At 48.7% G+C, this 15,708-nt stretch overlaps 3 protein-coding genes across 3 annotated transcripts; all 3 read left to right on the plus strand.

Moving 5' to 3' along the window:
* Positions 1 to 792: 792 nt before the first annotated feature.
* Positions 793 to 7,230, plus strand: N7520_011749 (guanine nucleotide exchange factor DCK1; the record flags this gene model as incomplete). The annotated part of the gene is made up of 1 exon (XM_057145682.1): positions 793 to 7,230. One exon carries the CDS (start codon positions 793 to 795, stop codon positions 7,228 to 7,230), a length of 6,438 nt encoding a protein of 2,145 aa, XP_056991436.1.
* Positions 7,231 to 8,215: 985 nt separating this feature from the next.
* N7520_011750 (fungal specific transcription factor domain-containing protein) lies at positions 8,216 to 8,603 on the plus strand (the record flags this gene model as incomplete). Its single annotated transcript, XM_057145683.1, has 2 exons — positions 8,216 to 8,340; positions 8,396 to 8,603. 2 exons carry the CDS (start codon positions 8,216 to 8,218, stop codon positions 8,601 to 8,603), a joined length of 333 nt encoding a protein of 110 aa, XP_056991437.1.
* A 2,098-nt stretch (positions 8,604 to 10,701) lies between these two features.
* N7520_011751 (uncharacterized protein) lies at positions 10,702 to 12,566 on the plus strand (the record flags this gene model as incomplete). The annotated part of the gene is made up of 3 exons (XM_057145684.1): positions 10,702 to 11,057; positions 11,166 to 11,619; positions 11,682 to 12,566. The coding sequence occupies 3 exons, from the start codon at positions 10,702 to 10,704 to the stop codon at positions 12,564 to 12,566; spliced, it is 1,695 nt and encodes a 564-aa protein (XP_056991438.1).
* Positions 12,567 to 15,708: the final 3,142 nt, after the last annotated feature.

Genomic DNA, 15,708 nt, shown 5'->3' on the forward strand with positions numbered 1-15,708 from the left:
AACCACGGACTCACGCCGAGGCATACAGAGGGGGAAAAAGAAAAGAGGGGGCATGGATACTGTAAATACAAAAAGTAAACATGACTTGTTTCAGTCAAAATGCAGGTAACCGTTCAGATGAAACTACGTGACTGTTGCTAGACAGCGGTGTGGGGAGTTTAGAGCTTAAGATTTTGGTTGAATTTCGCTCTTTGATCGTCCCTTTGCCCGGAGTTTCCTCCTTTAATTCTTTCCTTTCCCTCACAATCCTTATAATCTTTTTTACTTCTTAACTGTCCTTTCTAATCAGCTTTCTATTTTCTTTCTTTTTCCTCTTTTCTAGGTGAGTCCGCCCAGCCCCTGTTTCCCCACTGTTCTCGCCAGACTCCACCACGCGAAAGTCGCTCGCAAGGGGGGGGGGCACGGATACTCCAATCGCGACTGTCGAGACTCCGAGGTTGGCCTGCATCTGCATAGCCGTGTTCTGTGGTTGGGTCCCTGCCTCGCTAGTTCTTCTTTTTTGAATGAAAGAAATCTTGATCCTAGAGAACAGCTATTGTGCAGACTCTCCTGGTGTAACATCCCATCTAATTTCGAATCTTGAAACCGTTTAGCTTGTCGCATTCCTTTACGCATTCCTCTCCTTTTCTTCCCCGCGGACCCGACAATTTGGAAACGCTCCACCACATGTCGTGTGCCATTGAGACCGAACATTCTTTCTGAACCGAATTTTCTACATTCTTTCGAGCGGATCGTCGCCTATAACGAGGTTAAGCTTCAGATCAGCGCGCCTGAGCTCACATAGCCGCAGCTATGCCCTGGCGGCCGCTGCCTCGCATTGCCTTTGCCGTTGCCATATACCCCTTCCAACCTTCCTCGCCCGCGGATCTACCTCTCGAATTGGGCGATGAATTGTATATTATTGAACAGGGGGGTTTGGATGGAGAATGGTGTCGAGGATATTTGGTTGCGCCGCCCTCGTTATTGGCGGGGTTAACGAGCACTAAGGGTCAGACCCTCGAAGCGCGTGTATTTTCTGGCATCTTTCCACGGAACTGTGTTGAGATCCGGGAAGTACTGGGCGATGGTGACGGATACAAGGCTCTTCTCAATGGAAATGGCGATCGCAAGAGCGTGGATCGATTAACGCTGCCAGGATTAGAGTTCGAGGGGCATTCACGGAATAGTGTTGCTTATTCGATGGCTGACTCTCAAGGCGAAGTGTCGGACGTGGTGTTTGCGAAGAAGGGCAAGCCCGCACAGATTACAATCCACCGAACAGATGATCTTGAATTGTCCAGTCCGCGATCTATTCAGACCTATGGAATGGGTTCCATTCCTCATACACCGGTGACTTTTGCGCCCCGGGATCCCGATGCGCCGAAGCCTGCAGCGCCTGTGCCTATGCTTAAAATTGGCGATGAGACGCCAACATCCCTGACAGAACCCTTGGTGGATGAAATCGCCTCTTGTCTTCGCGAATGGCATTCCACCAACCTACATGAACTCCTACTGGCTCAGAAATATGATGTACTGGATGAGATGTCCACAATTGTGCAGGAACTGGATTTTGCAAGACGCCAATTACTTCATAATGTCTTAACCGGCCAGGAGAAAGAGACACTGCGGGATGAAACGGTCTGGAAACTTGTCAAGGCGAACAAGATGCTTAGCGGGGATATCATTGTTCGCGATCCAGATCAGAGAGGCCGATTATTAACCGGGGAGGACTCAGCTATTCAACTAGCAACGTTACAATCCGAAATGAGTATGTTGGAGAGTCGACCTACCACCTCCTCCGACACCACTGCTTTACATCACATGCTCCTGGAAATCAATGCGGTGTCTGGAAATATTCCTGGTCCGGTGTCTCTGGCCATTCAGCTGTACTCTCGGTCCGATTCCGGGGTATTTAGCCCTCTGTCTGAGACCTTCAGCTTGGATATTCCATCGCCTGAAAAGTTTGTCAGTCTGACCCAGAGTAACAAGTTGAAGACTTTATTCACAGAATTGGCCGCAACGGATATTGGAGACGGCTCAGTAAATGGTCGTCAACTTTACCTTGCCACATCAGTTCGAGCCGCAGAATCACGCTCGACAACGGAGAGTACCCCTGCCTCACGACCATCCATGTCCAGAGAGAGCCCTTCGAGCCCCAAAGCAAATGCAGCTGGAGTAATACAGCCCTCAACAAAGGGAAGCTTGCGCTCGCGGCGCAGCATGATGTGGTCTCCCAAGCCTCGGGGTCCTAACGAAAGTGTAACGCCAAAGATCAATGCCCAGGGAGTGCCACGATTGTCGAGCAGCTCATCGAGTGCGAAGGAGCCAACTGCCTCTCAGCCCACAACAAAAGAATCCTCGGCCATCCGGACCATTGGCGTTGGTATCTTGGAGGTTTCACCCATTCTTCGACAAGAACGAGATGCCGAGCAGGTCATTAATATCTGGTCGCCCTCTCGTGAGAGTGATGAAGGTGAAGGAAACGCTGATGGGTTTGATAAACTACTTCATGTTCTTATGCCTAGCCGCACTGGTCGTTATGTGCGATCTGATTACGCTGCACGCCTACATGTTCATCTCCACCCCTTCGCGAGCACTGACCCGGAAAGCCTTGTCCGCGAGAACCCTACAATCCTGCACGATGTCGTCCAGACAAGACGAATTGGGTTCTCCAAAGCTCCTACCAAACCAAGATCCGACATCTACATCACTCTTTCCCAGGCTGTATTCCCGACAGACGCCCTCCTATCTCACCCCACTGCTGGGCAGATTCCCCTCCAAACGAACACTGGTCTGCATAATCTCCAACTCACCTTGGAGGTACGAGACGTCAATGGAGCTCGCATCGATCGCTGTGTGTTCCCATCTTCAGCAAACACGTCGCATACGGCCTGGAGGACTACCATTGCGGCACGGGGATCTCCATGGAACCAGACGATTCGTCTTAAGATCCCCAAAGAACAAATCCCTGGATCGCACATTATTATGAGTGTTGCAGATGCACCCGAGTTCCCATTTGCCCTTTCATGGATGCCCCTCTGGGACCAACAAGCCTTTATTCGGGATGGGAATCACTCATTATTGCTCCATGCCTATGATAAGCAGACCTCGAGCATGGAGAATGGAAAGGGCGCTTACTTGAGTCTTCCTTGGAGTGCACTTGGAAAGAACGAATCGGCCAAGGATGAAGCGCTTACAGGCCCATTAGCAACTCTGCGTCTCGAAACTCATCTATGTAGTACCGAATACTCCCAGGACCAAGTGATATTGAGCCTGTTAAACTGGAAGGAGCGTCCGGTGGATGAGGTTTTGGATACCCTGAAGCGATTGCTCTTCGTCCCGGAAATCGAGATTGTCAAGCAGCTGCGCGGCGTTTTCAATGCACTGTTTGGAATCTTGGTCGAAAATGCTAGCAATGAGGAGTACGAGGATTTGATCTTTCATAATCTAGTGACAGTACTAGGCATTGTACACGATCGACGATTTAACCTGGGTCCTTTGGTTGACCAGTATGCCGATGAACAATTCGACTTTCCCTTTGCCACGCCATGTCTTATTCGAAGCTACCTGCGACTATTGAATGCCCCTACAGACCCTAAGCAGTCCCGCAACCTCCGCGCTGCTTTCAAAGTTGGCCGTCATCTGCTCAAATTCATCATTAATGCCCGCGAACAGCAAAAGGCCAAGGAAGAGGGCATTGGCATTACTTCAGTGCAATCGACTTTTAACAGAGATCTGCACACTATCTTCAAGTCATTGGAGAAATTGATGAAGAATACCAACCCGGCATTGGTTGGCAGCAAGACACTGATCGTCCAGCACTTCCACACGTGGTTGCCTGAGCTTTCCAAAGTCTTTGGCCGTGACGAAATGATTATGATTGCATTGAGTTTTATGGATTCATGCAAAGAAGTGACTGGCATGCTGGTGCTGTACAAGCTAGTTCTTATCCAGAGCTATACCCAGTTCGAGATCTTCGCATCTGGCGAGGAGAGGCAAACCCTGATCTCAAGCTGCGTACACTGGTTGAAGCCATATTGGGGCTCTGGTGTAGCCGTCTCCGACCAATATCGCGATCAGGTCCGGCTGAGCAGTGCGATTGTTGCTCAACTGCTCACTCAGCCTGATCCTCAACTGTATGACTTTATGCCGAGCGTTGTTGCTTCTTACTGTGCTATAGCCGCGGAAGGGGTGGATGATACCGAATACCTTTCCCTCCTCTTCAGCAAGTCCTTTCCCTTCCAAGTCAAATTGGCCAAGACACCTCAAAGGTTCGAGGAATCTTTGGTGGAGCTCTCTGCAATTATGGCTGCTCTGGCGAAGATCGTGTCACCCAAGACTCCCAACCTGAAGGAATTGGAGCTTGCAACCTTCATCTCCCAGGCTTTCGAGGCCCACAACTCCATCATTGATTGTGAGGCATACCCCGAAAGCTGGTTCAGTATTCATGTGTACAACCATCGTGCCGCTATTAAGGGCCTTGAACATCTGGCCCTGCTCTTGGTCGAAAAGTTCCTTCCCAATCCTGATGATGCTGATACCTTCGACACAAAGCTTTGGGAGTCATTCTTCACTACACTGCTGAAGGTTATTTCTAGCGATGCCCTCGCTCTTGAAACTTTCCCTGAGCAGAAGCGAAGAGCTGTCTGGAAAATCGCCGGCGATGTTCGTGAGCAGGGTGCGGACTTGCTGCACTCCACTTGGGAAGCTATCGGTTGGGAGACCACCGACGATGAGAGAGAACGATACAACCTGAAGCGGATGGGTGGCTACCAGGTTCAATACGTGCCCAATTTAGTGCCTCCAATCATCGGGCTATGTCTTAGCGTGCACGAGGGTTTGCGCCACGTTGCTGTTCATATCCTAAGAACAATGATCTTGAGTGAATGGGACTTGAACCAGGAGATCTCTATCCTCGAAACGGAAATCATCTCAAGCTTGGATTCTATCTTCAAATCCAAGCACATGAGTGAGAGTATCAGCCAAAAAATCTTTGTTGGTGAACTACTCGACCTCTTTGAGGCTGATGCCGAATCTGACGAGGATTTGTTCAACGCTGTCAAGGGCCTTATTTCGACTGTGGATGAGCTCCTTGACCTTTTGGTCGCTTCCCAGAGCAGCGTTGCAATTCAGAGTCTGCATGCCCTGAAGCTTATGGAATACATGAAGGATATGGGCCGTGAGGATATCTTCATTCGATATGTGCATGAGCTGGCTGATGGTCAGGCTGGTGCTGGCAATTTCACGGAAGCCGGACTGGCGCTTCAGTTCCACGCTGATCTTTATGAATGGGATCCCATAAAACTGCTGCCTGAGACCATTACCCCTGCCTTCCCCGCACAAACCGCCTTCGAGCGGAAGGAGTCTTTGTACTTTGCCATCATCCAACACTTTGAGAATGCCATGGCCTGGTCACCTGCTTTGGCTTGCTACAAGGAACTTTGTACTCACTACGAATCCGTGATAATGGACTTCGACAAGCTTTCCCGAGCTCAGAGCTCAATGGCTCGGATCTATGATTTTGTTGCCAAGGGCATCAAGCAGTTCCCGCGCTATTTTCGCGTTGTTTACAAGGGTCTTGGCTTCCCTCCCAGTCTGCGTGACAAGGAATTCATCTTCGAAGGATCGCCGACAGAGCGCATGGCGTCGTTCGTTGACCGAATGCAACGTGAACATCCTACTGCCCAGATAATGTCTTCAGGCGAGATCCCTGATTACGAGGGGCAGTTCCTTCAAATCAGTGGTGTCACTGCGTACCGGGAAGTTGCCCACCCTGTGTACCAGCGATCGAAGATCCCCCTTTCTGTTAGGGATCATCTCTTGATCTCGAACCCAATCCGATTTGTTGCCACTTCACGGAGACACACCGGCAGCTCAGATGTGCGCGAACAATACGTCGAGAAGATGATATTTACCACGGCAGAACAATTCCCCAACATTCTCCGACGGAGTGAAGTAGTTTCTACTCAGGATATAACTTTGTCTCCTTTGCAGACTGCCATTGAGCGAACATGTCGCAAGACCCAGGAGTTACATCTTTTGGAACAACGCGCTGCATCGGGCGAGGATCACGGATTGTCGAATCTGACTGAAGCATTGGAACAATTGTTAGACTCGCGATCCGCATCGTCTAACTGTGTTGCCTCGTACCGCAGCTTCCTTCGCGGTGCGCAAGGCGCGAAGGACAAGCTCGACGAGGCAGATGAAGACGATCTGGGTGAACAAGAGGAAGAAGAATTACCAGAGACCATGGACCCAATGGAGAATGCGCTTGCTGTTGCATTGATAGATCATGCTCTAGGAATCAAACAGGCACTGGCACTATATCAACGTCCTGCCCAGCAAGCGACTCAGGCAGAGCTTCTCCGGCGCTTCGAGAATGTGTTTGAACCTGAACTGGATTCTCTTGCTTCATCAACACCAGAAATGAATAGCCCGACTCTTACTCAGACTGCCCGCCAGTCCCCAAACTTGGGAAGCCGCCGAAGCCATACTGGAAAGCGAGCTGTTAGTCCTGAGCAGGAGCTCATTCGGGCCTCCAGGGCCAATGGCCACACTCATAAGCGATCAGAGCGTCAATCAGTCAGCCACCGGATCAGTATCATGAACCCATTCAAGCGTCATGGCGCATCGAACTCCGTCTTCACCCTCCAGCAACCGGAAAATAAAGGCCAGAATGCAGCGGCTGAACAAGATGACCGTGATGACGACGCAGCGACAATCCACAGTCGAACGACAACTCATTCTCGCGGCGCTAAGAGCGAAAAACGCCGAAGCTGGTTTGGTGCCGACAAGAAGTACGGCTCTTCTCCATCAATCGGTGGAGCAGTGGATGAAAACGGCACGATCTTGAAGACCAGACCGTCACGTAGCGCCTCTCGCGATACAGCCGCTCAGTCCCACGACGGCCGTAGTCGCGCAGGCTCTCAACACCGTGGTCCTACTTCCAGCGGCACCGTAGGCCCATCTGATCGACCTGCCCCTGCTGCAAGTGGCGGCTGGTCCACGCTCCCCTCTACACGCGACTATTCCCGTCCGGTGACGCGCGATAGTAGCCATGCTCCACGCGAATTGTCAGTCGCCACCAACAGCAACGACTCCGAAAACACCACGCGCGTGTCATCAACACCAGCCGGGCCCAACGCCGGTGTCCGCGATTCCGTCTTCCGACGATTCAGTCTCCTCAAGGGCGTCGGTCGCAAAGGCAGCCGCATGGACTTCAAATCCAACGGCACGTTAACAGAGGAGTGATTGGCATTCCTAACATAGTGATAATAATACTTTCCCACCCTTCTCCTTTTACTATTCTTGATGTGATTTACTATTGGATTTACTACCCTCACCTACCATGTTCTTTCTCTTTTCATTTTTTATTACCTTTTTGTCACCTGTGGACCGGGGAGAATTTTTCAGTTTGGTGTTATGAGATAGATACCACTTGTTTTACTCCAATCTCCGCATAGTCTATACAGCTTTGGATTTTGATTGTATACTATCAGCAGCTTTGAATGCTAAGACTATTGATTTAATCTGTATTCCCAAGGCTTCTAAATTAAGCGTGCAGGTATCCTGCAATGAACCTCGGGACTGTTTTCCCGGTGGCGAGTGCTTATTGGGTTAAACATCAACCCATCCATCCCAACCTTGACCTGGCGAGCTATAGGCTTGAAAAATTCCGACACTACTCACCACGTTTCACATTAAGATCGCTACGAAAGGACCTTTTACCATGGGGGCGATAAAAAACCCAACTGGGCGGAAGTATGTCACGACTGCTTGCGACACATGCAGGGGAGAGCAAAGTGAAGGTCGGATCCCATTTTCCACTCTCAATCACCATAAGTTCTGACTTACATAGTGTGATGGGATTCGACCTTCCTGCTCAAATTGTCAGCATAAGATGAGGCCATGCAATTATCAGGCTGCTGATAAAAGGAATTATTTGATTCGAGTCTGATTACATCCAGGTGCTGCCTTCGCGGAGCTTTCGAGCCCCGATACCATCTCAACTTTATTACTTATCCAAGATCTTTATCGGAATTTTTTGCGGATCGAGCTAAGACTCTTCTTGATATTGAGCTTGACTCGCCTACTGTGGCTACCGTGCAGGCCATGGTTGTTTTGAGTGGGCATAATATTGGATGCAAGCGTGATGCTCGAGGGTAGTTATACAGTGGTAGGTATCACAGTGAGGTGGTGCTATTCTGGTTTCAAATTTATTGAATCAAGTATGGCAATGCGTCTTGTCTTTGATCTAGGATTACATATCGATATGTCGCCTTACGTCGCGAATGAATCCATCAGCGAGGCTGAGGCTGACGTGCGCCGTATGGTGTTCTGGGGTGCTTACACATTGGATCAGTAGGTTACTCCATTGAACGAAAAAGAATTCAATGCTAAATTATGTTATTTGCAGCCACTTGGGCATCCTTCTCGGACGCCCGTTCAGGATTAATGTTGAAGATGTCACTGTCCAGAAACCGGGTGTTGATATCATACAGGATCAGGATCAGGCCGATCGCTGGTATCCATATAGACTGCCATATTTTACCGCATTTCCCCCTTGGTCTGTCAATAGCAAACTCGGCTTCCTCGCTGAGCCTGCATCGCATAATGCTTTGTGAAATAATGACGCCACTCGGTCATGTCATCTACGGATAATTGAAGATCTCCAGGGAAGCTCTCTGAAAGCTAAACGCAGAGACCACTGACAGACTGCTTCTCGAAAATTGTCTACCGGGAAATGCGCTAACATTTCTATGGGATGTATGTGTCCAGCTCGGAACCGTGGAAAATGCGGTGAGCTTGTGGCACCGTACATAAACCCACGGCTATCTGTTTGACCATTAAGGCCGGCTTAAGGATCACTCTGTATCTAGCAGATAGCGCCATTGGACGGGAGAGGTACATTGATTTCCGACCGGTCCCATATGGGCCAAGCGCCCTTTCAGTTTGTTGCGCTAGGAAAAATTGGGCGTCAATACGGAGTTGCAGACTGTGTTGGGTCCCACGCGTCAAAACTTCTCCTTTATATCGAGGGTTACAATGCATGGCTTCTGTTTCAGACCAACTATGAACTCAAGTTGACAAAATTCACCGATTCATGACAGCAAAAAATGTCCAACAGCGAGCATAAAAGGAAAACACAGACTACTGCTCGACAAGACCATCCCTTTTGTACCTGTGGAAGTGGTGCTGCTCCGAGTCGCCGCCGCCGTAGTAGGTACCTGCACAATCGGCGGAGAAGTGGTTGCGGAAGAACTAGCAATTGTTGAGGGCAAGTTCGTCAGGGTTGAGAAGTTAGCGCTGACGACAATCTGATCAAAAGGGTCCCCGAAATTCTGGATCATGTCATAGCTGAGTTGTGAGGCCTCCGACGTGCTCCAAGCGGCCAGTGACGCTGGGTTCGTGACCCATGGTGGTGCGCACTCGAATCCGTCGGCGGTTTCCGCTGCAAGGAGCGTAAAAGTCAGAGTATACGGGTAGTCCGCGCATGCATACTGGCTGATTGCCGTATTCTCTGAGTCTGTGATGATCGCACTGGCTGTGGCGCAGAATGGTTTGGTGGGATCGGTGCTACAAGCTGGTCAGATCTCGATTCAAGGACAACAACAACAGCTCTGGTGAGCAAATGCCATAACTAACCATTTCAAGAGTCCTGTATTAGCAATGCAATCTGAGTTGCACGAACCCAAGGCCGTTGAGTTGATGCAGGAGCTGTAGGTCGGACAATATAGCGAGACACAGCCGGGAACCGGGACTAATTTGCAGCAGCCCCAGTTATTAGTGGTGGCACGATCGGCGCGATACCCTGATAGCAAGACGGCACACGTCTGGTCAGATGGGCAATTGAAGATGTAGTTCGATACACCTAATAGGTAAGATGGGAGTTAGACGCCAAATATCGAATGACTATGAAGGAACTCGATGTCGCATACTCGCATCGCCAGATAGTTGAGCACAGGGGGCTGATCCACTCCTACGAAAATTGGCCTGCGTAGGTATCGGTGCTGGCGTTATCATAGTTCTCATCATAGTCCCATCATTTGTTAAGAAAGATGTGGGCGGCAATTCTTTCCAACATCGGACTCCCGGCAAGAAGAGTATAATAGCGAATATTAAAACGGACAGGATCATCTTTCACAATTCAGTGCAGCAGCAAGTCCAAAAATTAGGTGACCTTAGTCAAGTTTGTTAGCCCACGAGCATCTCTGCAGACTCAGGCAACGCATTGACTTATATGTACTTTCGACTCGACCGCCTTTGGGGCTATACCTCATCCTAATGCAAGTTACATCAACCCAGGAAATATCCCTTCAATTAATTTCGATTCGTGCAACAGAAACTTCGAAAATTGGTGGGCTTGGCTAAGTCTAGACCGGGAACATTTGCGCGGAGTCACACGATGGATTGATCGGTTGGGGCTATACCTCGTATTAATGGCTATACCTCGTATGAATGCAAGCCACATCACTACGGGGAAATCTCGGTCCTATCTTCGAACAGTCTGACCATAACAATTGAGAACTTTGGGTCTGTGGCTTCAGCTGAGAGCGCCTCTACTTACGAGATCAGGAGGGTAATGCCACAATCAGGATAGGGGATAAATCTTTCTCCAAAATCCATCTACTCAGGGATGAACGCTGTAAAACGGATTTGACGGCCCTCTGTACCTTCAACATCACGCGGTTGAAAGCATGCGCCTCTATTTCGAAGTTCAAAATGATCACGCTGGTAGCTTGGACTGTGTTCGCCACCGTGACCTTTGCCTTGACAGCGTGGTTTTCGTCGACGACTTTCGTGCTTAACACTGGGTATGAGATTCAATCGAGATTTCATGTCTCCTTTGCAAACACCGTCATAATCCTGCGGATCCTTCAGGGCGTAACATCATGGGCTACTTCAAGCGCCGTTGCCGTGTCATTCGAGACGGCTATGTGGGCTTCGACAACTTCCGCGGCAGGTTCTCGTATATTGACCCTGCTGACCATCTCACCAATGACTGGAGTCACCGGGGTCCTAAAGTTGATCTGCTCAAAAGCTACAACGGGAATAGCCCGCGCTTGGGGGTCCGCAAGGTAAGTTGATTAAGTATTATCCTGTGTTGAGTGACAAGCACTGATGCGATGGCCAGGCTCTTTCTTCTTGCTATCTATACCCTCGGTGGGATAGTACTATTTAGTCAGTATGACCCTCCATTCCAAATCCTCGAGTATTGACGAAATATTACCAGTCAACACTTCTGCCACGACTTCGTACTATCCCATCAATACTTTCGACGTCCTTGCTGGGACGGGGCCGTTCAACGGATCCCTTATCGGCCCTTTTTTGGAGGAGTTCAACACTACCATCCCATACTTCGCAATTGCAGGCTCATACTCATTTGTCAACGACCCTGCATTCTCAATATCTATAGAGCCGTCGTCTTGCGCTGGTGAAATGACGCCTTGCAACTCCTACCTTTTTCCTGGTGGTATCTATCTGATGTGGCCCCAACTTAACAGTAGCATGCCGGTTGACACAGTTATCAGCATCGAGAATGCCCCAGCGATGCGGGTAGACTTCGCGAAAGGATTGAGTTCGAACGACAATTTCTTCTTGGCAGCCGACTGCACAACGTACGGAGATGGTCCTGTAGCTGTCAAATTTTGCTTGAGTGACAGTAATGTCCATCAAGGATCACTTAAAGCAGGTATTAACAGAGGCTCGCTGCTTCTCTCTTCACTGTTGATGCAAAAGCGCTCATGATGGATCTAGGTATCTATGTCTGTGGGAAGGGTACCTTGAATGGAGAATGCCTCGTTGCATTAGACTCAGGGTCAACATCCAATGTGACCACGGCATTCTCGATATCGAGTTACACAGCTTCCAGCATCAACAGCGTATCTAACAATACAATATTGTCAGCTTTTGACTTAGCAAGTCAAAATACAATGTATTCGATTGATGCTCGGGCTTTGAGTCTAGCAGTCGGATGGCTTTTAAACTACACGGCAGCGAATCTACCAGTGGAATCATCACTAGACTTTCAGTTCTGGGAAACAGGCTCAGATGAATACCTGGACATCTGGGAGATAAATGCCTACACCATGCTCAAGAGTATCATTGGATTCATCCTCTGGGAGTTTAACGCCAATAATAACGGCAATCCAGCCGTGTCCAACACGGAATCAAATGACCAGACGCCTGACCTACCGGCGGAATTCCACACCACAGCATCCATTTGCCTGCCATTTGCGAGATTCATTTTAGACAGAACATATTTTGTGGCATACATTGTACTTCAATCAACAGCTCTTGCTTTCTGCTGGGCAATGGTACTCTGTGGCTTTGTAATTCACAGGCAAATACCAGCTACAACGACATTTCCAGTGGTTGACTTCGGAGCAAAATTGCGTCAGATGGACCGCGCTGACGGAAGATTGTTTTTGGAGGTTGGAAGAGAGGATAGCGACAAACAAATTACACACGCCCTTCAACGAGTCCGAGTAACAAGCCACTGCATGAAGAAGGAGGATTTCAGACTTCTCGTGAAAGAGGAGCGGGTCAATCATCCTCAAATACGAAGGAGGTCATCATGGCCGTAATTCTTACCATATCATTAGAGAAGTCCGGTTGTGGTTCGATATGCCCTCGTTGTGTGGGATTCAATATTAGTCACCGTTAGATTCACAGTAAAATGAATCTCAGCCTTGGGAAGACACCCTGTCGAATGGGCGTTTCATTTCTTGATGATATCGATACAATATAATGCATAATGACTATTTTTCGAGACTTTCTACCGTCACTCCCCTTAAAAAACAGTGAAATGACTTTCATTTTTCCAATACATCAAGTCCACACCACCTTCGCAGGCGCCTTCCAACCTTACATTTTCTAGTCCACCTACCCAACCCCAACCTAATAGGGCTTAAGATAAGGGAGGGTATCACCACCACTCTTTATCTACCTCTCTATCACTTGGGTACAGTGCCGACCGTTATTGCCTTCCATATCTAAAACACAGAGATACTCTTTCAAACCCTAATCACATGATACGCTAACCCGTATATGGATAGGTCCGTACTTAAAGATTCGTTCCAGTTTTGCATAGTAACAATGACGAAAGTATAAAACTATATAGTCATGTACTGCTACATGTCCAAATATAACCCCCTGATTCATATCCAAAAATAACCACCCCACTCACCATGGAGTCGTTCGTTCACAACTCTCCCAACCTAGCAACTGCATCACCTAAACCCCTTACAAAATGACTAGAAACATAGATTTTTGGCAGCGTAAGATCATTATTCATATGATAGGCAGTAAGACCAGACTCACTATATCGCAAATAGCAAAGGCAGCGCAGTGAGTGCTCTATCGCTAACATACGCAAGAACTTGCGGTTATTCGGTAGTGCCAGATCTCCCCCAGTCTCGGTCCGTCGACAACCAAGTATCGCTTCTATCATGCTTAACGCCCTCTGCGACCACCTCGCCGAAAAGCCTGGCTATACGTCGAAGAGATGGCTATCTTCCTATGGGATGAGTTCAACATATTACCATCGTCATCTAGCATCAAGTCTGCTCTTTCCCACGCTGGCTGGACAAAAATTAAAGCACAACGGAAAGTCAAAGACCAGAATCCTCAACTACGTGATTTCTACCAGCATAAGCTATCTAAGATTCGGCCATATCATCTGGTATTTGTTGATGAATCTAGATGTAATAAAAGAATTGGATATAGGCGAACTGGCTGGTCACCGCTCGGGGTGACACCGGTCCAGGTGTCGAAATTTTCATCGCGGTCAACGCTTCCAGATACTGCCTGCGTACGCCCAAGACAGTATCATTATGTCTCGTATTTTCAAAGGTTCAACGGATGACACATTTCTCGAATCGTTTATCGAGCAGCTTCTCTAGCACTGTGGGAGGTGGGCGGAGCCAAAATCCGTGCTTGTTATGGACTACATCGTCGTTTTTAGGGATATGTCTTGCAAGAACACCGAGTGTAAAATTTCTCTCTTCAAAGAACGATACTCAACACCAGCCCATGATCTAACACTAGCGATTGAAAGAAAGAAGGAGAAAGAGATATCATATCCTAGCCGTATCCTAGCAGCAATCGAACCAAAACGCCCATGCCTATTCATGAGGAGTGAACCATTCGATAATGAGTTCTATACCTATCCCTTCGATTAAACTTCCTTCCGCAAATGCTGCATCCAAATTTATTTCGCGACACATGCATGGTTTCGATATGGCGCATCAGTGTTCCTTCGCTTGCAAACTGAGTCGGGTATGTACAGCCCTTCCATTCGCAGTGAAGTGATATTGAAGGTTGCTTACTAGAGTTGCGTTAACACCAGCGTGGAAGTAACACTCATGCTAGACTCACGGGTGGTTGTCATGGCTTTGTAAAGAGTCATCGACGCGTTCGTGAGATCGGAGGACATCGGGTTCCATCCAGGGAGCACCACGCAGCCATCGACCGAGTGGCTGATTTATATCAAGCGTCTCATTCGGGGCGGAATTATTTTCGTTTGAACAAGAGAGTATCGGGGTCTGCGTTTGTGATTGCATCGCGCTAGGACCGGAAGAGTCCCTTGGCTGCTGGATCCATGAAACATCGAGATCTAGGGAGGAATCAAGAAAAAATGTTTCTCCTCCTATCGTGGAGTAGAAGGGCCGCAAGGCATTGTAAAGTTGGAAAGACTGGCATTGTGTATCAAATTCAGGTTCCGTGAACGCTGATTTGGTGCATGATGAAGCCATTGTGGATGTATTCTCGAGCAGAGATACGGTGATCGGAGTCGTAGCATTTTCAAATCAGATGTGGCCTTTTATAGCGTCCGTATGGGTATCATGTGACGGATATAGGGGGTCTGTCTCTGGGGAGGCTCGTGGCTCTCGAAGGAGAGCATGAGGGTCTTGGGGGGAGGATGAGGCTCTTGGGGAGAGGATGAGGCTCTTGGGGGGAGGATGAGGCTCTTCAAGGGTAGCTTGGAGTTCACGAAGGGGGAGTTGAGCATCATATATGTTTGCGGCTCAACGCGATATGTTACAGTAATTTGCGGCTCAACTGGAGGGCTTACAGCTTTAGCAGGTGAACAAGTGGTTGACTGAGCCTCATCAGGGCAACTGGGTCTTATCCGTGCCCAAACCACGGTCGGACCTTATGATCCACCAATAGCATCGGCGAGCCGAGGCAAGGTGGCAAAATGATGCCACGGGTCCTGGGCAAACTTCGTAAGACGTGGCCCAACCCCGCGATCCTAGAGGAGCCCAGGTCTCGCGCCCCTCAACCCAGCAGGGGACAGTGCTTCGAAGGGTGCTAGTTTTAGTGCCATCCCGATACGGCCACTCAAAATGATTGTTAAGCTCTCTGTGTACCGTCTTCAGGACTGGGTAAAAAGGTGCTTGACGTAATAAAGTACAAGCGAATACACCCCACTATAGCGGTATATGTCTTCCTATTTTCAAACCTATTGAGCAAGACGTCCGTTTGAGCTGAATCTTTCTAAACGCCTGCGCCATCTATGCCCCGCAATTCCCGCATGTTAAGACCTGCGAATACATTGCATTTTGAAAATTGAGTGATATATCTTAAAAGCCCTTCTATTCCCGGAAATACTTCAAATTACTGTCACAAGTACACATTCAATGACCTCATAAGTCAAGTCCAAAATACTATGGACCCAAGCCAAAATGGATAACTCCTCAACGCACAAAAATTCCGCCTCCAAAC

The sequence above is a fragment of the Penicillium odoratum genome (assembly GCF_028828045.1).
Source record: "Penicillium odoratum strain IBT 22623 chromosome Unknown utg000008l_segment0_segment0, whole genome shotgun sequence".
In the NCBI taxonomy this organism is placed as follows: Eukaryota; Fungi; Ascomycota; class Eurotiomycetes; order Eurotiales; family Aspergillaceae; genus Penicillium; species Penicillium odoratum.